The 23,403-nt window shown below is 46.6% G+C and overlaps 8 protein-coding genes across 8 annotated transcripts; 2 read left to right on the forward strand and 6 right to left on the reverse strand.

Moving 5' to 3' along the window:
* Positions 1 to 155: 155 nt before the first annotated feature.
* PADG_02566 (uncharacterized protein) lies at positions 156 to 3,821 on the forward strand (the record flags this gene model as incomplete). Its single annotated transcript, XM_010760210.1, has 6 exons — positions 156 to 237; positions 314 to 587; positions 719 to 816; positions 883 to 1,022; positions 1,100 to 1,288; positions 1,344 to 3,821. 6 exons carry the CDS (start codon positions 156 to 158, stop codon positions 3,819 to 3,821), a joined length of 3,261 nt encoding a protein of 1,086 aa, XP_010758512.1.
* A 746-nt stretch (positions 3,822 to 4,567) lies between these two features.
* PADG_11448 (uncharacterized protein) lies at positions 4,568 to 4,945 on the reverse strand (the record flags this gene model as incomplete). The annotated part of the gene is made up of 2 exons (XM_010760617.1): positions 4,568 to 4,670; positions 4,755 to 4,945. 2 exons carry the CDS (start codon positions 4,943 to 4,945, stop codon positions 4,568 to 4,570), a joined length of 294 nt encoding a protein of 97 aa, XP_010758919.1.
* Positions 4,946 to 5,057: 112 nt separating this feature from the next.
* PADG_11449 (uncharacterized protein) lies at positions 5,058 to 8,552 on the reverse strand (the record flags this gene model as incomplete). The annotated part of the gene is made up of 9 exons (XM_010760618.1): positions 5,058 to 5,448; positions 5,515 to 6,857; positions 6,919 to 7,211; positions 7,297 to 7,438; positions 7,656 to 7,985; positions 8,068 to 8,169; positions 8,259 to 8,310; positions 8,400 to 8,425; positions 8,496 to 8,552. 9 exons carry the CDS (start codon positions 8,550 to 8,552, stop codon positions 5,058 to 5,060), a joined length of 2,736 nt encoding a protein of 911 aa, XP_010758920.1.
* Positions 8,553 to 11,305: 2,753 nt separating this feature from the next.
* On the reverse strand, positions 11,306 to 12,509 carry PADG_02568 (uncharacterized protein; the record flags this gene model as incomplete). Its single annotated transcript, XM_010760211.1, has 2 exons — positions 11,306 to 12,150; positions 12,257 to 12,509. The coding sequence occupies 2 exons, from the start codon at positions 12,507 to 12,509 to the stop codon at positions 11,306 to 11,308; spliced, it is 1,098 nt and encodes a 365-aa protein (XP_010758513.1).
* A 2,487-nt stretch (positions 12,510 to 14,996) lies between these two features.
* Positions 14,997 to 15,771, reverse strand: PADG_02569 (uncharacterized protein; the record flags this gene model as incomplete). Its single annotated transcript, XM_010760212.1, has 3 exons — positions 14,997 to 15,445; positions 15,504 to 15,567; positions 15,631 to 15,771. The coding sequence occupies 3 exons, from the start codon at positions 15,769 to 15,771 to the stop codon at positions 14,997 to 14,999; spliced, it is 654 nt and encodes a 217-aa protein (XP_010758514.1).
* A 2,843-nt stretch (positions 15,772 to 18,614) lies between these two features.
* On the reverse strand, positions 18,615 to 19,390 carry PADG_02571 (uncharacterized protein; the record flags this gene model as incomplete). The annotated part of the gene is made up of 2 exons (XM_010759737.1): positions 18,615 to 19,036; positions 19,141 to 19,390. The coding sequence occupies 2 exons, from the start codon at positions 19,388 to 19,390 to the stop codon at positions 18,615 to 18,617; spliced, it is 672 nt and encodes a 223-aa protein (XP_010758039.1).
* Positions 19,391 to 20,653: 1,263 nt separating this feature from the next.
* On the forward strand, positions 20,654 to 21,864 carry PADG_02572 (uncharacterized protein; the record flags this gene model as incomplete). Its single annotated transcript, XM_010759738.1, has 4 exons — positions 20,654 to 20,840; positions 21,094 to 21,266; positions 21,548 to 21,620; positions 21,686 to 21,864. 4 exons carry the CDS (start codon positions 20,654 to 20,656, stop codon positions 21,862 to 21,864), a joined length of 612 nt encoding a protein of 203 aa, XP_010758040.1.
* A 238-nt stretch (positions 21,865 to 22,102) lies between these two features.
* Positions 22,103 to 23,244, reverse strand: PADG_02573 (uncharacterized protein; the record flags this gene model as incomplete). Its single annotated transcript, XM_010759739.1, has 2 exons — positions 22,103 to 22,497; positions 23,085 to 23,244. 2 exons carry the CDS (start codon positions 23,242 to 23,244, stop codon positions 22,103 to 22,105), a joined length of 555 nt encoding a protein of 184 aa, XP_010758041.1.
* Positions 23,245 to 23,403: the final 159 nt, after the last annotated feature.

Raw genomic sequence — 23,403 nt, forward strand, 5'->3', positions numbered from 1 at the left:
TTGTGGATGATGAAAAAAGCAGCCGCACGTGACTGTTATCGATAACGGCGGGCATAACCAGATCGAAAATCGCAAACACGAACGACCATCATTCGTAACTGTTCAATTTCACCACGGTGGCCTCGCATTTGGAAATATAGGTTCTTACCAGCAAGATGTCCGGTTTGCAAGATTTCTTGCTGGTGGTTGAGAATAACAGGGGGGAAGCTTTCCAGATTGCCGAGGCCACTGCCCAGAGTACGTTACAACTATACAACATATAATTTTTGACCTGTAATGTGGAGTGCGGAGTACTGACAGCCTACATTTGCAGAGCTTGAAAACAAGCAGACTACCTTGATTGACGTGGTTCAATCCCTAGGGGAATATATCAATGACGAAAACCCTGCTATTCGGGGCAAGGCAATCTCCTACCTCACCGCTGTCATCAAAGCCCTCCCATTAAAATTCCTCTCGCGCCAACAGGTACAGGTCTTAACTGAATTCTACTGTGATCGAATCGAGGATGGAGGTTCAATTGCGGGCCTGGATAGGCTCCAGAGCCTTGAGCGTTTTAATAAAGATATGACTGAGGGAGTTATGCGATCGTGAGTGCGTCAGTGGACGACCCATACATACACCCCTCCTGATACATATAACAGCTTTCTCCAAGAAGCTCGTTCACAACTGAACCGCCAAAATAAGTATTTCGACTAAAGGAGTTCTGACATACCTCAAGGATTTTCCAGCATTTCTCGGATCTACAGACTCGCTCTCAGTCGCAAAGATTTCAGCTTTTTCAACTGCTGAATGGCTTGATGTCAAACCATCGACGAGGTCGGGCACCTACCCTGTAGTCGAGCTTTTGGGATAGACGCTTACTCTATATATATATATGTATAGCGCTACGAGACATGGGTGATGAGTCACTGGTTGGAATTGTTGACCTTGTGAGCGGGGAGAGAGATCCAAGGAATCTCATGGTTATTTTCTCCATTCTTAAAGTTCTCATGGTGGAATGGGACATATCCAACCATGTTCAGGTAAGTCCATCTAAATGTACACACACACAACCCCAAGGAAGTCGAACTTCAGATTGTGCTAATTTAACTTTGTGAAGTCCCTTTTTGATTCGGTGTATAATTATTTTCCTATCACATTCAAACCTCCGCCAAATGATCCATACGGCATAACCGCGCAAGATCTGAAGAGTCGTTTGCAAGACTGCATCTCGTCGACTGATTTGTTTGCTCCTCATGCATTTCCTTCATTACTGGACAAATTAGACTCTACATCATTCAATGTGAAAGTATATGGGCCCCCTTTCGTGATTTAAAAATTGACGTTCTCTGACAGCTGAATAGAAAGACGCTCTGAACGCTCTCTACGCATGTATATCTTCATATGATCCAGACACGCTGTCGCGCTACTCAATAAGTATATGGGATTCTTTGAAATTTGAGATCCTTAATGCACAGGAGGAAGTCCTTGCAGACGAGTCATTGCGTGTACTTCAGTGCGTAGCTAAGCGATTATCAACTTCTGGGACGAACGCTTCAACTTCACCCCTCGCCGGATATTTGAAACTAATTACGAGGGAGTGTAATGAACAATTACGCGAGCCACAGCAGAAACAAGCCCAACCAGCACGTCAGATCTTAAGATCGCTTTCATCTGCTTCGTCCTCATCATTTAATTTAATTATCCAGGCTGTTGTCGAACCACTGATCAATATTTATCGAGATGCCGAAGGGATCGCTAAGCAAAGGGCGCTCCTTGAGGCTTTCGTTGTTCTACTTGATTCTGCTGTTGATATTTTTGGAACATGGACAACCCCTGGATCAGATCCTGCGCCAGGGAATCCCCTCACCCCATTCCAGGAGCTATTAATTGAAATTTTCAGCCAGGCGCTAATGGGCTCAGCAAAGGATGAGATTTCATTCCGTCTTACCTCTTTGCGGGGTTTGCTTCGTCTGTCTTCGCTTCGGGGTTTCTTGCAAGACAGCGAAATTGGCCTTTTCGTACAGTATCTTGATGAAATTCTGCTCACTGAAACAGCCATAAGAGTGGAATTGAGAAAGGAGGCAATACACGCTCTGGCCGAAATTTCGAAACACAAGCCACAACTCATCATGGATATCGCCTTTCCTGCTTTCGTAGCTACACTCCCAGACTCCGACAAAGACGCTGACCCCGTATATCTTATGACTCTTGAAAGTCTAGCCCAAATCAGTATAGAGAAGGATATATTTGAGATTCTCGTCCGCCGCCTTTTGAGAAAGCTGGAAATTCTACTTCAGCCGGGAAATACAAGCACTTCTGCATACCCACGCGCCATCCTCTTGACGATACTTTACGCAATGGATCGAAAGGGGCTGGAAAATGACCCCCACATCAACTATTATTATGATAATATATTGGTCAAGTTGTGTCGAAGGGTAGCGACAGGAACTATGGAAAGTAACACTACCACAATACAGGACTCGACTGTTCTTAATGTTCTGGGACGGCTATGCAACCTCATTGTCCGGTGCCTTCCGCGCGAAAAGCAGGATGAAGTTTGTGAGAACGTATACTGTCTCTTTGCAGCACAAGACGGTTTTGTTCCGATCCCATTTTCACACACCTCGACCAAACTCCAACAACAAACGATGATCCTCTCAACGTATCTCCTTGCCGGCCTCCCCAGGGATTCAAAGCTCCCATATACTACCCCGGACATGACCTCCCTTTTACAGGAACTGGTTCGCCATGCTATTGTTGAGGAAAACCTCGCAACCCATCTAGCACTAGCCCGCCATCTCTCACTCCTGGTTAATAAATTCCTGCCAACAGCGCAATTATCAACGGCGTCCTCAATCCTTTCATCCCTGATCGAATCCGCAGCCACTTCCCCGACCAAGGAAACCCTTATGCCACCAAAAATTCGTACAATCTTCTGGCTATTCAAGGCCCTGATCCTCCGCCTTGCACCGTCAACCACCGAAATTCTCACTTCTCTCTTGGCCCTCCTCACCTCCCCGAATGCTCAAACGAGCAGAACAGTGGCGCGGTGTTTCGCACTCCTTCTGAGCACTGATGACGTTCTCTCCCACGCAAACGGCGCTACAATCCGTCTCCTATGCAAACAGCGTGTTTTCTCCACTCTTGTTCCACTAATTGCCCAAAAGGTTCGAGACCTCAACACCGCTGCCTCCTCTGCCAGCGGATCGACGGCGGCCAAAATCGCGCCCCACACAAAACAAGCCTACCTTACAGCCCTATCTGGCATACTCTCCACAATACCCCCATCTCTCGTAATGCCAGAGCTTCCCACACTCCTCCCGCTCCTCCTCCAAAGCCTGGATCTGACTGATGCAGAATCCCAGCCCATAAAGGCTGGCACGCTAGAAACACTTGCGGTAATAATCCGCGATAACGGAGTTCGCACAATCGCGGAAGTGGGCTACGTTGATGACTTAGTGAAACGGCTGCTGAAGACGGCCACGTACAGTAGCGCTGCAGCATCATCAACTCTAACGACTTCAGCTACTAATGCTGCTACTACTGCAGCGACAACAAATACCAGTACTGCTCCAACACCTAACACCCCACATATCCGTGCACAATCACTCCAGTGCCTCCTGCTTCTCGCCCAGACGCCTGGTACTACTAACCCAGCCTCGCCAACAGAGAAAACTGCTACTTCCAAACCATCACCCCTGCTTCCATTGAAGAGTGCCGTGTTACGCACATTGAGGTTCGCCCTGGATGATCCAAAGCGGGATGTGCGGAAGGCGGCGGTGGATGCCAAGGCCGCATGGTTGAGAAGGGTGGAGGATGTGGAGGATGAAGAGGATTAGGGTGACTAGAAGAAAGGGTTGGTTCATCTAGGTGTTTGGTGTGTATTATTTATAGGGGGAACGGTATCTACAAGATATGCTCCTATAAAGATTAAATAAAAAGTGTCTAGGAAAAAGAAGGAAGATGATGGGCGAAAGAATTATAATTTGTTTTTAATATTATTACAAAAAAGGGTGAGCTCGGCCATTTTCTCTATCCTTTTACGCAATAAATATCTCGTATTTATTTTACAATACCTTTTTCTTGTTGTGATTCCGATATTTCCTTCTAGCCTATGTTCCAGGAGAAAATATACAATTGTTTCATGGATAGAAAAATGGTTCGGTAATCCAGCTTCTTGTAGTCCATTTCCCTCCCATGTCTTTTTTAATTAGGTGAGAGAGCCCAGGGATCGTGCAGAGATGTAGAATGGTAATGGTTCAAATAGTGACCCATCTTTATCTTTCACATATTGCATTGGGTTCGCCATTTGAACATTTTATATACAAATAAATGCATCTATGGAGTAGAGGTATCAATCCACAAATTTATTTTAAAGGTAAACCTGTCATTTCAATATATTTGCTTGAGCGATGTACCTAATTCTATGAGTTTACCTTGCTTTGAAGGGCAGTGGAAAGCCGATTTAAGTTGACAATAGCTAAGCTACAAATCATGAATTTTGGTTCCATTCTTGAGAATAAACATTACTACCAAAAACTCGCTTGCTTGAGCTTGCATCTCCTGAAAGAACTTGGAAAACGAATTATAAATTGGGAGCCCACATCTCTGATCCTTGACACCATCCTCTCAACTGTGAATTTGCATAACAAACATCTGCTCCCCCATTATCTTCCTGCATAACCTTCCTAGATATGTTTTTAACAGGAATAATGTCAATTAAAGAAATGAACCCCTTTTAAGACCCGTCTAACGAAGAAACCAACATCTACCAAAACTCGCTCTCGGTAACATCAGTTCTGGGAAGCCCATTCACAGCACTCGCACTCTCCATTTCATTCAAACTAGGCAACCTCTCCAAGCAGCCAGAACGTCCCCTACCAATCTCTGTCGGGACACGCATGGTCGCCGAAAACAGTGACGGCGCTGCTGCCAGCGAGGTCGAAGCTGCACGATCGATCATATCCGCGGCCGTGGACTCGGAGCCAAAATTAGCCCAGCCCACACCATCGATTTTTTTTCAACAATCTTGTTCGCAGCGTGGAACATTTCGCTAACGTCCTTTGAACTTATCTCTACCGTATTGTTTGATACCCCGATGAGGTGTGGTTGTCTGATTCTTCACCCGTAAGATTTTGGCTCGCCGCGGCAGGGGGGCCTGTAACATTGGAGTCAGCCTTGTTCGGATTCCTGGACGCAGAAGCGGGCAGGTCGAAGGTAGTCCAGGAAATGTTACTGTCGCCAAGCTCAAGGTATTTATAGCTGCGCAGAATCTTCTCGATTTCTAGGTTTATAATCGATACTTCGTACCACCACCTATGGCCTTCTACCATGTCCTCTGGATTTTCTGCTAGGGCACAAATGGTGGATTTGTCATATTCATGACCTCCGAAAAGAAGATTTTGCACCTCGGTGATTTGAAGAATTGGTCCCTGGATTTCTCGTGATGTTCTCGAACGACTGCAGCTGCCACTCAAAGTGTTGTTATTTTAACCGCTAGAGGAATAGGGGTTTGGGTGTTCAGCAGAAGACTTCTGAGCAGACTTCCAAGTAGTGTTAGTATGCCAAGGTCCAGTCTCATGCTTATGGAAACCATGTCTAGTGGAACGCTTGACGAAAGCGTTTGTAATGAGCAATGGCCCATCTTCAGGATTCTGAATAAAAATCTCGAGCTCGGACTTGTCTGGTCGGATATACAATTTGGCAATGAGATTTTGGATTGCGAGGTTGATTTCTTCATCGCCTCGAACATACTCAATTGCCCCTTTGACTAAACCTCGCATATCCCAGGTGTGAGCCGCGCAGTGAGCGCTTACCGAGCCAAGAATAAATTCCGGTCTATTGACGACTGCTGTTCCGGATTCATCGACGGTGACCACCAAAGACTCATTATTCTTGGTTGTACAATGAAACTCATAGCAGACGCGGCGTGACAAGATTGTATCTGGAAACATTTGGCATGGACTGGCTCCTTCATCGTCCAGTAAATCAACGATGTATTCGATGTCTGCGCCCGACGTTGTCAGCCTGTCAGTGAATATTGTGCTTGGTGCGGTGAGGTTGTTCTTTGGTTGAAATATAACATTCCATGACCGGGTGTTAAAGATAGCTTCTTTATATTTCGCCTCGATTGCCGCGGGATGGATTAGAATCAGACCCAACTGGATTTCTAGAGAAAGGCTTCCTGGAAAGGATCGAGCCCCATTCAAAACTAGGCCAATTTGCCGGAGGAAGTTATTAGTGGATGTTATACATTTTTCAACTTCTTTAGCCTGCTGGACAATTTTACATTCACTTTTTTGCTGAATGGATTTGGCAGAAGGGCGGCGGCAATCGAAAGTCATTGCTCTCGACATATCAGGCACGTCCCAACTCTCCGCAATTTTAGTTTTCTTTTCCAAGTTACTCATGCCCCCTTGACCCTTTCGAGTGTTATTCCCAGCTTGGTTGTTCATGGTGTAATGGACAGTACGACCCTTCTCAACTGAACGTCCAGGTCTATAGTCTTCCGATTCTGGGCCTGCTTGTGCTGGCTTTAAAATAGACTCTAAGTGTGCCATGGGCGGTATCGTTGCTGTTGGCATCTCCGGCGTTTCATCCATATTAATAAGTTTGACCGATCCTCGCTTCGCAGCTGGCTTGGGGCTTAACTTGGGCTTAGAGGTCGTTTCTTGGAGGCCTCTTGTGGAAGTGTAACATTCCGACTGTTCGTCGGCGCACTCATTAGAATTCGCAGGCAGCTGGAGCTTCTGTTGGGCGGAAGCAACTTCGTTGGCTTTATCAGGTTCTGCGAGCGGATACGGCTTTGAAGTTTCATTTGATCCGGAACTATGACCCTTTGTATCGATGATGATGGCTTTGCGCCTCTTAAATCCCTAGAGGCAGTCTTGGCAGAGCAGAAGGGTTTGGAGAAGGAGTGCTGTTAGGTTCGAGTACGCCGACACCGACTGCGCCAGCCTCAACTCCCGCAGCAACCCATTTGTTGACACGAGAGACCTTTTCCTGGGTCAAGAAAGGATGCCTCTCAACAGGGATGGCTTCTTGCTGAACAGCCGCGAGGGAGCTGTGGTTGTCCAACTGACTATGTTGGAGTCGCCTTTGCTGAAACCGACTTTGCTGAGTTGGTTTGACAAACTGTGGGATATTTGACGCATTCCCCAGGCCTCGGAACTTGAAATTGGCCCATAGTTTGGACTGTCCCTTTGTGGGTATCGTTGGGCATGGAGGCTCTATGATGTTGGCAGGGAAGTGCATTTCACGATTTTTGCCGGTTTACTGGCACAATGACGGTTGCAAGCATTCTGCATAGCCCACCTATTTCTTTCCTTCCCGGGTCAACGAGGATACGGTTAATCGCCTGGGAGTTTAGCTCCGAGTAGACAGAAAGCGTGAGGTGATATTCAAGCTCTGGAGAGACATTTAGAACGTGTGCAATATGAGGGGTAATTGAAAAAGACTGGCAGAAATAACTAGGTATCAGCATTGGTGGCACCACAGAAGGGGAAGCATGGAAATAAAAGGCAAAGAATGATGATCAACGAGAGGGGCTGGGAAGGAGGATAAATAAAAGAAAGTTGCGGCTACCTGGCAACCAGCCCAGAGCAGCGCCAATAACGCATTCAACATGAACATGGCGTGAACTGGTTCCGGAATCGCAGACAAAGAACACTTACAAGGGAAGTTTGCAAACTCAAGAGCCGGTTTAAAGCATCTTTGACCTGGGTGGTGAGGTAGCTGGATACGCGGAGTCTCCTATCAGACTCTTCAAGAGCAACGTCCGCTCCGGACAATCTTGAAACTTCGGTAATGGCAAATGGAAATTTTTCAAAGACCCCGACAGTTCCAGTTTCCGGTTGCCAGTACTCAATGGTAAACGGAACCTTGGTAGATTCACTGATATGAGCTATATCGATAAGGGTTCCTTTGGTCTCCGCATCTGTATCATCAGCATAAGGATTTTCGCTCTGGGTGTTTAGCGGTCCTAAACGGGAAACCCTCGAAATCTGTATGAAAAGGTGAGAGATTCCTATAAGTTAACATATATGTAACTGACCAAGAAACATAATATTATTTGGGTGACCTTACCTTCAGCATGTCATTAGCCCCCCCACCACCAATGCATTTTGCAACCAAGTAGCCCAGTTCAGGAGCAGATCCAATAACATCACAGCCATCCACAACAAAAACCTATTCGAACAAAACAGGAGAGTAGATTAGCAAACGAACAGACATATCTGAAACCCTCTAAAGTCCTCGCAAGGAGATAATTTACTCACATTTTCAGCAGGCTCATATTTGCAGAACCCAGAGCTAGTATTGGCAGTTTTCCTTCACGAGTGACGGCATTTAGTATACAGCTTCTAATAATAGTATGATAAAAGAAACTCGTTGGGGTAGGGGCTATTATGGTAACTAACATGAAAAGCTTTCTAATATCCCCAGCCTAACGACGTTGAATATGAGTTGTCAGTTGGAAATCCATACGATAGAAGGGGAGCAAGATGTCAACGTACCGCGTCTTTGTCAAATTTCCAGATAGTAGCCACAGTCAATGTTTTTGGATTTTCCATGTTGAGATATCGTTGTTTTCGATATGCAGAAATGCGGAAAGGCAGAGAGTTTCACTAAAAGAGAAGTAGATGGAGGTAGGGGTTCAAATAAAGTCATACGATGATGCTCAACAACCCTGCTTCAGGGGTACTGTAATCAAAATGTGGACCCCGAAGCAAAGACGTCTCTTTGAAGCCAGATATTCTGACTGATGGGACTTGAGTATAAGCAAATAGATGTAACAGTCAGTGCGAAGCAGATTCGAGGTAATAATGTACGTTTAAAACCTTGATGTAAACAAACAAAAATGGATGGATCACTAAGATCTCAAGAGAAAAGTGAGGGTACAGACAGCATTGATTCACAGAGACTAATCCACTTTCATTGAAAGTGGATTGTCTATCAGTTAATGGTCTTCTTCACTCTTACTTCGTAAGGGTGGAAAAGCAGATGGAGAGCCGGGGGTAGAAGCTGGGGGAGATATCGAAGCCAAAGTTCATTCAGAGATTGCTACCTTAAACAAGGGACATCAAAGGCCTTAAACAATTCCAAGTCTCGAATGAGGGAAGGCTGCTAGAGCCCCAATGTAGGATAGCTAGAGGCTCCAAGAGTGTTTGTCGAAGGGTTTTGGATAGGTTGTATGAGTGAGCTATAAGAGAGCCGACTGACGCGCGGAGGACAGACCAACCAGCAGGTGAACAGGACAGTAAAGGCACTATCGCGTCGAAGACGCAGAGATTAAAGAAGGCAGTGAAAATTAGAAATAGATATAGGTAGAACAGCAGCAAGGAACCAAAGGGAGCTCTTCTTCCTTTCTTCACTCAATTTGTCCGCTAGGATGGGTTGATGAAACAGTGGAATGTTAGTTGAGAAGAAAGAGAAAAAGAAAGAAAAGAAGAAAACAAAACAATCAGCACATCCATGGGTTATTCCACTCATTTTTGATGTTAGTTAATCAGTTGTGTCCTGATAATGTAAGCAATGCGACCAGATGCTGAAATGCCGTTCACCATGTCAATGCAGTGTATGAGAATCTATGCAGCTGTGTTTCTCACTCCAAGTGTCAGTTCAATACTGAGAAAGAGCCGCGGTAGTATGAAGAGGACATTTGTGATGCTCTCTGACTGGGAGCTGCTCTTATGAAAATATATGTATGCATGTACATATATACATAAATGTATGAAAAAGCTTGGGATGCAGCTGAGGGGGCCCAAGGGAGTATTTATGCTCATGGAATACACGGATATAAAATATCTGGCAGAGCAGTTAGAGGATGTAGTTGACTGCATTCCTCACTCCTCCCCGAGTCCGAGTCCAACAAGAAGAACAAAAAGAAGGCAGAAGCAACGTAGCTAAAACCTGGAATGCCCTTAGCTGGTTCTTTTTCTTATCATTGCTGCAAGAACGGGCATCCGCATAGTCAGACTGACTTGATGGAATAGGAATGCATTTAAAACACTGTAGAAGAAACTAGAAAAAATTTTTGCAAGTAGAAGAAGGGGAGGGAAATTATAAACGAATCTGCGAAGAAGAAAACTAGGGCCCTGCAATTACATGCCTGGATATTAAGGCAATTAGAAAAAGGTCCGTATTACCATAGAAGAAGAAGGGAATGAAAGAAATTAAGGCAATCCATTAGCAAACGCCATGTCCGTCTAAAAAAACGGTGCTCAAGATGTGAAAAAAGAAAATTAAAAGGATATATGCAACCAATACAAACGGAAAGCTGACTCCGCAAGGTGTTAAGTAAAGAAGGTAAGAAAAAATGAGAATGTAAACAGACAACAGAAAAATTTGCCACTTCTTAAATGAGAAATTAAGAAGAAATGAAAAGGCCATGATAATGAAAAAGATAACCTCCCATACCGTGTTACCTTGAGTTTTATGTAACCTGCGCAGTATTGTCTGAAAATAAAAAGGGAAAGAAAAACGAGAAAAGTCGATATAAGAAAGAAGAAAAGAAAAGAAAGCCTGTATCTTTTCTTGAAATGCGAAATTGCTTCTTTCTTTGGTAGACTCTTTGCAATGCCGTCTCGTATTAAGTGCGCTGCATCAACGCAGGGGTATGTGTATGTATGGTGTGGTATGAGAATTCACGGAACGTAAAAGTGTTTGATCGTTAGAGGTTGCGTTTCTTCTTGTGTGTGTAGAGTAAAACGTGGCATGGACAGGTACAGTACATATACAGTACATGCATGGAGCCCGCAGCAGATGGTAAGCAATACGATCGCGGGTGGTGTGTGAGGGAGAAAGAGGGGAAACGATATTGAGTGCATCTGATATTCCCGGAGGGTGGACATGAGATGGATATATATCTTTCGTCTCGCCGGAAATGCCAGTTAATCTGGGCTTTTTCTCCCCTCCATATCTCTCCATCGATCTCTAAAACTCAGAGAGGTGTACATGAAGGTCATAGGACCAGCACAATTGACATCCATGGATTCAATTGAGCTGAATTGACAGCACTTTTCCAGATTTTGCTGGCTTCCACCTTAAAGATGGAAAGGGATAGGGGTAGACCGGATTCAAATACAGTTCGCTCTTTCTTGCGCTGGAACTGTACAACAAACTCACCCTCACGTCATAATCGTATATCGGGTATCGGGTATCAAATATCAAATGTCGAGTATTGTAGACCGGGATTTGCGAGTTGCGGACTGGGTATCTCTCAGAAAAATGACAAAAAAAAAAAAAAAAAAAAAAAAAAGAACAAGAAACGCGTCAATCAACACCCATATCTGCGTCTGCACCTCAGCCTCCATCCCCCTCGCCATCACTCCGCCCCCCTAACCTCTTCCTTGACTTTAATAACCCACCTCATCCTCCCCGTAACCTCCCTCACCTGCTCAACCACATCATCGATAACAGCATTATTAAGCTTACTCCGCTCCACCAACTCCCCAACCGCCTGATCACTCGCCTCCTTATACTGTGCAAACAGCCTCCCAAACCTCTCCATCCGCTCCCTCTCAGCCTCAATCTCCCTATTCTTCTGCTCGATAATCACATCAAAGCGCATCAGCTGCTGTTGCCTCTCCACCTCCCTCCCACACAGCTCCCTCAGCTCCCGTCGGGCCGCATCAAGCCTCGTCCGAAGCTCGAGTTGCTCCTTGGCCCGCACGCGCGAGAGCGTATCATACTGATTCCGCGCCTGTGCAGCAATCTCATTTGCCTCAGCGAATGCGCGATGGTGTTCATCCCGCTCCAGGGCAGCGAGCTGGTTCGTCCTCCGCGCATCATCCTCGGCCTTAAGCCGTCTTTCCTTCTCCCCCTGCAGCTCCGCTTTCAGTTCTTCAATCTTCCTATCTTTACGCGCAATCGAAATCAGGTGTGCCTCGTGGGCTTGTTCGGAATTGCGCAGCCGGTCAGTTACGTTCAGCAGTTGGAGTCTGAGAGCTTCATTTACTCGTTGAGCCTCCTCTGCGCGAGAGCGGTGGAGACTGCATTCCCGTGTCAGGCGGGCTATGTCTTCTTGTAGATTGTGGATGACCCGGCCAGATTTTCCTGTCATTGCGTGTCCTACGGCAGAAGACCATTCAGGGTTTTGTGGTGATTCTCCGTTGCATGTTGCGGTAGCGGAGGGGGCGGTTCGGGTAGTGGCAGTGGCTGGGTCTAATGCTAAATTGCAGGCAAGGAGAGCAAGGTATATCTGTTAGTAGCCGTTTTATATGCCTTTTTATAAATTATACGACAGGGGTTCATGTGTATGCTGCAGTAGGCTCACCGGAAGGGTTTTCTTGGGGGCCATCACTTGTGCCATTCTGGAGGCTTTGGGATTGTTGTTGTAGCCGCTCGGGAGCAGCGGATTCGAAGAGGCCATTGAACTGATGCATGTTGAGCTGGGTTTCGACATCGGCTAGGCGGATCTGGGGGGCTTCTGCAGCTGAATGTTTCACAACCACGGGTAGAGGAGAAGAATTAGCACTGGGTATCTTGCGGAAACCAAATTTGTTCTTGACCAACTTGACACGATCCATTATAAGAGGCACTGTTCTTGTTTGGGACTCTGTCCTTTTTAGCCTCTGTTTTCTCTTCCTCCCCTTCTTTTTTGTTTTTCTACTTGTGCAACGGCAGAGGCGAGGGGGCATTGAGAGGCGCCTGAAGGAAGGCAATTGGGGTTGGGGTTGGGGTAAGGCAGGGGAGGGGAGGCTGGAGGCTGGAGGCTGGAGAATGCAGCCCGGTGCGGGATAGTGGTGGAGATGGCTGATATCCGAACATACCGGCAAAGGAGGTCAAGCCCAACTTCCACACCTGAGTTATGTCTGACTGCGGTGGTTTTTTCTGTTTCTTCATTGGCGAGACATGGCAGGCTGGGGGGAGAAATGAGCAGTAATGCTGGCTGTTAGTTAGCCTGTGACTGAATTGAATGGGGAGGGTTTGTCTGCAGCAGTCGGAATGCGAACGGGGGGAGCTACACAGGAACACAAACACAAGTACGAAACTGAGCAATGAAACCAAGTCGTGAGACCAGTACATCAAGATGCTCAGGTGTATGTATGAAGAGCTAATATAGACAGTATCAAAGAGAGAAGATCAATCTGCAGAGAGTGAGATACAAAGAGAGTCTTGATCCTGGTTTACTGACAACTCATGCAGCTGCTTCATCTGGGATGGTGAGAAAGAAAGAAAGAAAATAAATAAAGAAGCCGACTCTAGAGAAGGCTTGAAACAAACAAACAGCCCGCAGAGAGAATGAAATAACTATGTGCTTGACTGAAATGAGGGAAGTGTTGTGGTCGAGTGAAATGGGTGTTGTCCATTAGCTGATAAGAAAGGGAAGAAAAAAAAGAAGAAAAAAAGGTAGAAAAACCAGAAAGAAAGAATCTGGCAACCCAAATGCGTCTTTCATGATGTCAGCATCCACGCAAAATCAAAAGACGTACGGGAATGATACTAAAATTAACTACAGCCTGTTTGTGAAGAATTTCTTTGGGAGTTTCGATCTATTTAGTGCACAAACAGCATATATACCGTACATCGTTATCTTTTACACTGCTATCAGATTCCTTGATTCTCTGTATGATCGTTGATTGGTACTTCTGCCATTTGGGCTTGATCTACTTCCCACGCAGATCAAACAAAACAATCTGGGGCTACCACAAAGTCTCATCTTCAAAGGGTAAAACCTAAAGCCCCTTTCCCGTCCCCAGAAATCCAAATTCCCCGCCCGTTCTCCAGTTCTCTCGTTCTCCTGCAAGCCAGGTAGCTTATTCCAGCACAGAAATGCACGGGGTATATGCAGTATATCTACATGTGTATAAATAGGTAGTTACCCCGAGTCACTTCGGCATGTATGTATTGTACCACTACATTACACACATTGAACCCATGCTTTACCTTACGATTAAACATCCCGACATCTTCTTCAAGGGCGATTTAAGTAGGGTTTTCTTCTCGTGATCCCACCTATGAGTTCCTCAACTTTTTCATGGTATATGGTTTTCACACTTCCAGTTTTCAGGGCGCCATTCCTATACAGTAAAAACGGGGGAGGGGGGAAAGATATGAGGAAGTAGGGTTGCGCAGGTACATGGTATCACCTACGGAAGATACCCCATATTCGTGTAGGGAAATGTCATACTTCTGTTTAATTGGGAATTTGCCCAGCTGTCAATGCTTGGATGTGTGTAATGTAAACAGAGCATGTCAGAGCCAAGGGGGGGACAATATATATGATACATAAAATCCATCATGGGACAGTCAAGAACAGTACAACAAAAACCAGTGAAAGAGAAGCAGCTGCACCACCCCCTTACCACTCTCCAGTAAAAGAGATATATATATAACTCTGATTGAATTCCTGGGACTCCTGATGGATGAGGTATCGACTATTTTACATATGCAGTGCGGAGATATAAACCAGCCGGCCAGCCAGCCATCCTGGCAGAGCGGAGCATCCTTATTTCATCGCCGTCTCTTCCCAACCAGTTTCGAACTCTCAGCACAAGCACGTCCTCCGTAACCCTATCCCATTCCACTGCTCTGAGATTCCCACATGTCGTATTTGGTTGTACGACAGTTGCATGTAGCGGGCACCGCTTCAGGTTCCAAAAACTGTTCATACGCAGGTGAAACGACAAGACGAGGCGGTGTGCAGAGACCATCGGGAGATAATCTCTCGAGGAAAAGAGGCAGAAGAGTAGGCAAAGAGTAGGTAGACAGGATAGAGGTACAAGACAGCGTTCAAATAGAAACACAGCTATATAATTTTTGCTCGTTTTGCTTTTCTCTGTCAGTGAAGGAAGGGTATAGCCGCCTCGTTCTCGCTCACCATCTCCTCCTCCCCACATTCTCAAACTCCCTTACCCTGGAAAAAGAAGGTAAAAACATCCACACCAAAAAAAAAACTAAAAATTTAAACAACTCTCCAAATGAACAATCTTAGAAATTAAACAAAAAATTTTCCAATGAACAGAAAAAAAAAAGTCAATTAATAATTAATTAATAAATCAATACGGGTTAACTCAATTCAAATATGCAAACGCTGCCAACACACCCATGATCAGCGCGAACGAGCTGCTCATCACCGCAGCGCCACCAGTGGTTGGCGTGGGTGTGGGAGGAGCAGACTTGGGGCCGGAAGGGGTGATGATCACGGAGGTGGTGCGGGTACGTGGGCCAGCAGTGGTGGTCCTGTTGAGAGAAGCGGTTGGGTAGCCGCTTGGGGTTCCGGTCGATGGCGCGTGGGTGGTGGTGGTGGCTGGGGTGCTGGCGGAACGGCTGAGACTCGTGGTTTGAGAGGTAGTGACAGAAGAGGAGGTGGTCTTGTCATCGCCGGTGCCAGAGCCGCCGCTGATAGAGAAGAGGGAGCCGTAGTTGACATCGGTGCCCTGGGAGATCTGCAGGGCGTAGTTGTTGCCATTTTCGAGCTCGGAACCAGGGGTCCAGGTGAAGGAGCCGCCCTTACCGGAGGCTGTGGTTGCATATTGTTAGTAGATGGCGGGTTGAGGATGGATAATGGATGCTCGTACTGGTCAAGATTTGAACGTCCTTCAGGTCTTCCCTGGGTCCCCTGCGCAGAGTGATGGTGACGGGCTAGATGAATATGATTAGCAATTGGCTCTGTATCTCGAAGATGAGAACACTTTCTAAACATACAGCACCAGTACCGCCAGTCCAGGTGACAGTTACAGGATCGCCGACTTGGACCTTGTCGGGAAAGCTGGTGAAGGAGATGCCTTGGGCAACGGCGGCGGCCACCAGGAGAGCACTCGCAACGAGAGCCTTAACCAGATGCATTATGATTGTTGTGTGGATCTGTGGATTTGTGTCTCAGGTATCTTGACTTATTTGCTTGGAACGAGCCCGAATATATGTACGTATGTACGAATAACTGAAGGTGGAAGAAGATCTAAGGAATGAAATTCCCAAAGCAACACAGGGTGAGTAGATGTGAAATGAAATGAATAAAAGAACGGAAACCTGCAGCGAGGAAGAAATAAGAAACATAACAAGAGAAAGAGTCAGACAGAGAAACAGGAGCAGAAGGCGAGTTAGATGGCTTGGGCAGTGCTCGCAGTCCAGCCACACGAATCCCCCCCCCCCAAGCAGCACTGAATCCCTGATCTCAACTGGTCAACAAACCAACAAACTCCTACAGGGTTCGCTTGATGTGCTGGGCTCCCCCCCTGTCACCTATGGACCATCATCGCTCTTCTTGGTCTAGCTGACCCGCAGCACAAGAATGAACTGTTGCTGACGACCAGAGAGGTGAGCCGGTAATTGTCCGGGCAACTTGGCACCCAGCCAAGCACTCCATCGCAATGCAAGGATCGGACCCATTCTGTGTATGATTGGGCAGTCCGTTCCATGCTGTGATTTGTGGCGGTTTCAGTCTCTCTGTGAGGGAAGATGTTAAGATGACGGGAACAGACACCCGTGTGTAGAGAGAGCAATGGGGTTGATCGCTTGAAATAACTTCAAAAATAACCTGGCCGGGGCGCATGGGCAGCGGGTTGAAGAACCAGGGATCCATCCCCTACGGAGTAGAAAAAGACGTAGGATTCGATTCGGGCAAAAAAATACTCAATGTTTGGACCGCGGATCAATCGCTCGGGAGATTTGGGCTGTCTCTGCAAAATCTGCAGCTCATGGGCTGTTTTGAGTTAGAACCGTTGACGATTCGGGGGGGGGAGTTGGCCCCTGGGAGGCGTATTCGCTCGTTTGTTTTTAACTCTTGCAAGCGGGGAAAAACAAAGAAAACAAAATAAATAAAAATCTCTCAAAACAACCATTGATTTGTTCTAATCGTTAAGAGACATGTAATTTCCGCGAGAGAACACACAAAAGCAGTTGACCTTCCATCAGCGTGATATGCCATGACAGAATCGTGAGATAAAAATAGGTGGACAAGGACAAGGGTGTGTGCTCTTGAATATCCGCCGTGCTTGAAAGCCTGGCAGCACACACCGTTCGTAGCGCAGCATGGCTGCAATTCTCTGCATCTAGACGAGGGGTTGTTGTGCGGGACGGACGCGATGCTGCTGCGGCTGGGAAAATCGAGATGCGAACAATGTGGTGGGGATTGTGGAGACTGGAAGGGTCATCCTAATGATGCCCCCGATTGAATCACTTCCAGAGTCCGGTGAAAGAAGGAAACATCTTTTGTTATCGTGTTGTTTTATTGTCAAGAACATGGAATCCGAGATCCTGCACAGAAACCCTTGAAATCCATCTTCTTGTTCTGGTTGTTCCACCCCCTCCGGGAAAAGTTGGATGTGGTTTTCAAAATTCGGCTGGAAAAATCGTCTTGTATTGGATGGGAGGGTGGTCAAACCGTATCCGCCGCAGTGGTGCGGCTGCTGGGGCAACGGTTAATCGAAACATTCGGACCAAGATCAGAAGACATGAAGACTAAATGCGCTAACAAGTCATAATACCTCAACGCTCATCCTATGCTCTTGACGGTGGTGATATTAACCCTATTTCTCAGGTCCTTACCCTTAACTAACCCTAACCCTAACCCTAACCCTAACCCCTAGCCCCTAATTCTTGATGAGGTTATAGATTGAACTATATCAGGAATATGCAGCTAAGTAATTATAGTCCGTAACGCTAGGGTTACGGGTCAATGAGGATTAGAGTTAATTAAAGACAAGGGTCTGAGAAATATTATGGAATCAACTACGGAGTACGTACTGTCAAAGAGCATCTATATATATATGCATCAGAGAGGCTGGGATCGCCTCCAAGGACGGTTTTGTTAGCCTAGCCGCAGCGGTTGGGTTTGACAGGAATCATCACTCCTTTATTATTTGGCTTAAACTCAGAAGTTCGGGAAGCTTTGAGATCATGTCAAAAATGATCTGAAGGTTCCATACTACTACTATTAATGGATCCATAGTAAGCAGAGTCATTCTTGTTTCCGCCCGGCCCTGCGAGGGCTTTGTCCTTGTAGTTAATCCCTGGGCGATACAAAACCAGCTCATGCGCCGCCTGCTACCCTGTCTTACGGACTGTATGGAATGATACCAAAAGCCTGTTCGTCTGGAACAACGGCATGCTCAGTGATGAAAGAATGGGGCAGGCAGGCCCTACCTGTCGCCATTACTCAACGGGCACCTTTCACATTTTTCGCATGGTTCAATATAATCCCTCAAGTCTATTTGCTCCATATCATATTGCATTCTGGTTTAAAAGCGGGTGTAGGCATCCCGTCTCATATGTCGTGTGCTATGTTGCAGAAAGAACTGCTGGCTGTGGACCTACGACCCATCTCCGATGCCACATGAAGCAGCGTTGATCCACGGGTCGCAGTCACATGTAGCGGAGTCCAACCCGGGCTGTCCCTCGTATGTCGTCCGCACCCTTTTTCAATGCACAGTGCAGCCACTTAGCATAGGGTGGTGGTGCTTGAAATGCGAACACATGACATCGAGCACCGTCTTCCGATCGCGATTCGATCGGACATATATATCCGCTCCTCTGTCAAGGAGAAAACGGCCCGAATCCGTACGCCATTGGAAGCAGCGGCATAAACCCATACGACGAATTTCGCTCTTAGATATTTCAGACGCCCAACGTCCAACAGGAACTTCCAGGACGCCCGCACAGCGACCGTGTTGTAGGACAATGTGCCCGCCTCATCCACCGCACACCACCCCAGTGGAAAACCTGACCACCTGAGGTTGGTCGGCTCGAACGGCATGCATCAGCGGAGTCGGGTCGGAATAAATTGACCGCTGTTGATATTTGCGCCTGCGGCTAACAGTAGTGAGGCTATGATTCGACCTCCGTTGAAGGTCTGACAGGTCTTGAGACGGGCATCTATGAATGCAAATAGTATATCTTGTTGGAGAGTGACGAGGATTGCTCTGTTCTGGCTTCAATGCACGGAGCAAAATAGTGGTTGCGCAGGTCTTTGTTTGGAGTGTCTTTTGAACTTGAGACTGAATACAGATGCAGGCTCTTTGGTGCACGATGCCATGTCCAGAGACGTATCTTAATAAGGTCTCCAGCGGCAACGGCGCGAATGGGAGTTCTTGGAAAATGGAGTTCCATGTCTCTGCGCAGCGAGTCAGCAGACACTTATTAAATAAACTGGTCCGGGACAAGGAGGCAGAAGTATTGAAAGTGATGTGAAAAGAGTAAAATGAGTTTTCAACCCACGAGATACCAGGTGCCAGGTGAGTCTGTTCTCGCGCTCTGTGATCAGGCAACGATGGGGAGATTCTGGAGGGGGACCCAGCTCCACGGGAAGGCGGGGTTTTTTTTTTTCTTTTCTTTTTTCCCAGCAGACATCATTCATTATTATGAGATTTACTTCCTGACAATTAATTGGTAACTTGCTAACTTGCCCTTGGACAAATCCGCCCGGAGATAAAGGCGGGTTTGTGCAGAAATCAGCGGGTTCATCCATGCTTGCACGAGGTGTCAGTGACGATATTACTCACTGACTGCTGATGACAAGGACAAGCCTGGATACAACCTAACACCCAATGATCCACTCCTCTGCCAGCCCCTGAAGGCGCACTAACAAAAAGGTCGCAAAACAAAAATAGTCTGGGGGCTTTGTTCAACTACTCTGGAGTTCTATCAGGCAGCTGAGCTATTGGAACTTGGAAATCCACATTTGGTGTGTACGCGGAGTTCTCCTTGGTGCTAATTAACTCAGAGTAACAATTTCATTGACCTCTCACGCTGTTTTATGCAGGTTCGATCGTTTCATTATCCATTGCTGGCACCCTGATTCCCTGGACATATATTAAAAAAAAAAAAAAAAAAAAAAAAAAAAAAAAAAATTGGACCTTGTCCTCAGCCTTGTTATTAGTTGGTAAGTTGGTAAGTTGACTTGTTCACTTCTCTTCAACTGCCGACCCCGATTTCCTCTGCTGTCATCATCTTTATCAGAAAATAGACTCTTCACCCTCCCGAACCCTTGAAAATTAGTCAAATACTCCAGGCTTTTGACCGGACTGGAGCCTCTTTGTGGGCTACTGAGGCCCGCAAGCACCACTAATTTCCCTCGTTATGCTTCTTAATAAGGCTGTATATCGATAGTTATGCGATGGCAGTCTCCGGTCCGCATATTCATACTCAGGGGTGAGATGTGAATTTTTGGCATTTGAGGCCTGATCCGCCTACCGATGCCGAATGAATGGCTTGTAACCTGGAATAACTGCACCTAGGTGCATACGTACGAAAGACCAGTTGGAGGGCGGTTCAAATTGATCCCTGGATTCTATAAATAATGCCGGCTAAACTAGGGCATACGGGTGCGGCCAAATGAAGCTGCGTCATTGGGCTAATGTGCTTGATCTGAGGTTCTTTCCGGACACAGGGTCTTGATGAAAGGGGCGAAATGTGTGGTCCAGATTGGTGCCTGACCTGTCAAGGAACTGGTTTGCATTAGCTGTAGATCTACAGTGATATAAAGCACACCAGAAAATGCGGGATTTGGCATAAGATTTGCTACGAGAAGCTACGGAAAGATGCGAAGCTAGATGTCACATGATAGCTGGTATTTGGGGCATGTTCGCAAGGCGCGCGAACCCCGAAGCGTGTCAAAGCCGTTGAACGAGCTCTAATTGACAGTGCAATAGGGACAAATTTATAAGGGCAACAAATGAAAGGCACTTAAGAGGCTCAATCTCAACTTCTCCATTCTACTTCTCAGTGCCAGATGGCTTCCGAGGCCGCCCTTACCTTGGATGGCTCTGATGTGTTGACATTATCTGATGAAACAGAGTATCAAGACGCGCAATGGAGCTTCGCGGATACAACCGAAGAAGGCGGAGGAGAGTCTCAGATTCTTAGTAGACATTCCAAGAAGCAGAGAGTTGGCTCCATTGTTCAAGGTGATACAGCGGGTAATAAGACTCGGTGTCTGAATTGATGATAAATAGGGCCTGTCGTGCACAGATGGAAACCATAACTTGCACCAGGGCAGCTTTCCTTTTTGGGGTTGATCAAAGTCACAAGAATAGCATAATAATGATCGGAGTTTCGTCGCATAACTCTCGACACTTCCGACCCGGGGTTGGGCCTGTTTGAATCCACATAAAAATAATACAATATGTTCCATTTCGGTGCTGTACCCTTGGCACTAGACTGACTGGTTAGGCAAGTTAGATCCACTTCACTCAGATACCGGCACTTCTTCTCCTCCGAGAGAGACAGGCACGATCCTCCTGCTTGATCTTCTCCAGGGCGTCCGAGGTGGGCCAAATCAGAAGCTTCACGAGCAGATGGATCTGTGCTGGTGGCAGCTCGAATTCCGTCTGCTTCATGGGCAGGTAGGAAGGCAGGGAGAGTGGCTGTCAAGATGGGAGGATGTCGCGCACTTGGAACGCGGGTTTGATTTATGATGAGGAGCCGTGATCCTCTACAGTTATCCCAAAATGAAGGTGGCACCACCGGGCCTCCCCTCTTCACATATCCTGTGGAAAATGATAGCACATAAACCATAGAGAGTTGGGCAAAACGCATGCATCGATATTCAAGTCCAGACCACGGGCCATCTGCTTATTTGTTCTTCTTGTTTTAGTCGATAAAAAGGGGCACGTCAGAATTCTAGGAACCGGAGAACGGCAAAGGTGCGGGGAAACACACTGAAGATACCGATGGACGTGGAGGCGGTGATATACAAGGTATTTTTGGAAGCCAAATGGACCGCATGTGTTCTGTTATGGATGCTCTTGTGGATTCATAACAGTGCTCAAGCCAAGTTTGCCAGTCCCAGTCAATCCATTCATGAAAATTCGCATGATTGCCCCATCCCTGATCCCAGCGCAGCAAAGGAGATATGGGAACACCGGGAAGATATTTGGCTTTCCACTCAGCAGGGCTGTTAGAAGGGAGTTCGACCAATCCCGCAATATCCAAAGTCGATGAGTAACACACGCCGATGAGCGCTGTCCAGCACAAGAACATTCCTCGGGTGTATATCTCTATGTAATATATCATGAGTATACAGCATAGATTCCGCATCGACAATTGCCTTCAAAATATTTTGACGCTCTGACTGCGTATAGTTGGTTGGATTGAGACATCGCATTGAGATCCCGCCAGGTACTTGTTCGATAAGGATTAACCGGATAGATCGCGAAGTTCTTTTATTCGGAATTGGCAGCTAAAGTGTAAAGGACCCATAATATCTTGGAATGACGGTTCCTTCAAGTGGACAGAGCAGTCGGTAGGCTGCGGTTTCATGAGAGTATGCTAGGTCCGTATAGCGAAAAGGATCCACATCATCTTGCTCATGGTCAAAGTAAAGGGGATCGTAGAGCTTAGCGACTAGATACTTATCAGTTGGTATCGAGTCTGATATCTCTGGAGTCTTATCGACCATGTGGACGGTAACAAGTTGAGCACTGTGTTGATCTCCTGTTCTGACAGGTCCATCAACCTTTAATCGAATAGTGCCCTTTCCAGTCAATCCAGGCAATGGAGGATGAAGCATGCAACGATCCACAGGATGCGTGCTTTCTCTCTCCCGATGGCCCTCATAAGACAGGACGACCTCACCTGTTAAGGGGGCAGGGGCTCAGTCTGTACATAATTATAGAGTAACTTGACAGTTAGAGGGAGGTGAAATTGCATCAGGGAAGAAGAGAAGTTGGACATGGTCACCATGTCAAGAACAGTTTCAGCTGCAACAGAGTGTCAAATGATCCATGTACTCCGTACTCCGTAGTTAAGTAGTTATACTAGTCGCTTAGTCAGACACGTTTCTGTTGCTTACCACCTATTTTACCAGCAGTCAGTTAGAAGATAGATGCATAGAATACAGCTCAAGTTGATGCTACATTAGCGATTCAGATAATCTTTGACACAGCCAGGCCGGGTGACACTGGCAGCGGGGGCCAAGGGGAAAGGGTGGGTACAGCACATACGAGACAAAGAGAATTACGAGGAAAGAAAATGGAAAAAATAGGGATGATGGAGACAAAGATGGTCGAGCGGCGGGAGGATGTATATAGTCCAGAAAGCGGCGATTAAACAAACCATGTAAGGCGATTCACCATGTATAACTACCTATACCGAAAGGTCAGGACCTTGAGGTCGACTATTTTCAAGTAGTGTTCTCCCTACAACGCTGGCTCGTTTCTGACCTGCCCAGCCTTTGGATAATCTTTGGATTCCTGGATCTAATGCACAAGCCGAAGTGACATGGACAGGGCACTCCGCTGACGGTTGGGGGAACATCCTGCTAAGCCAGATTTTTTGCAGTTCGACATGGGTTTCCGCAACTTGAGTTCCGGATGATAGCATGGTGTTCCAATAACCTGCCGCCGGACCCTGGCCCAGTTAATTTCTAATAGGTCCCTGAATGCTAAATTTGACCGCTGTTCTATAAACAGAAAAGCTCTCAGAAGAAATAAACACAGAGGTGATGGAAACCGTTGGGATCTGGAAATTGGAGATATATAA

The sequence above is a fragment of the Paracoccidioides brasiliensis genome (assembly GCF_000150735.1).
Source record: "Paracoccidioides brasiliensis Pb18 unplaced genomic scaffold supercont2.3, whole genome shotgun sequence".
NCBI lineage: Eukaryota > Fungi > Ascomycota > Eurotiomycetes > Onygenales > Ajellomycetaceae > Paracoccidioides > Paracoccidioides brasiliensis.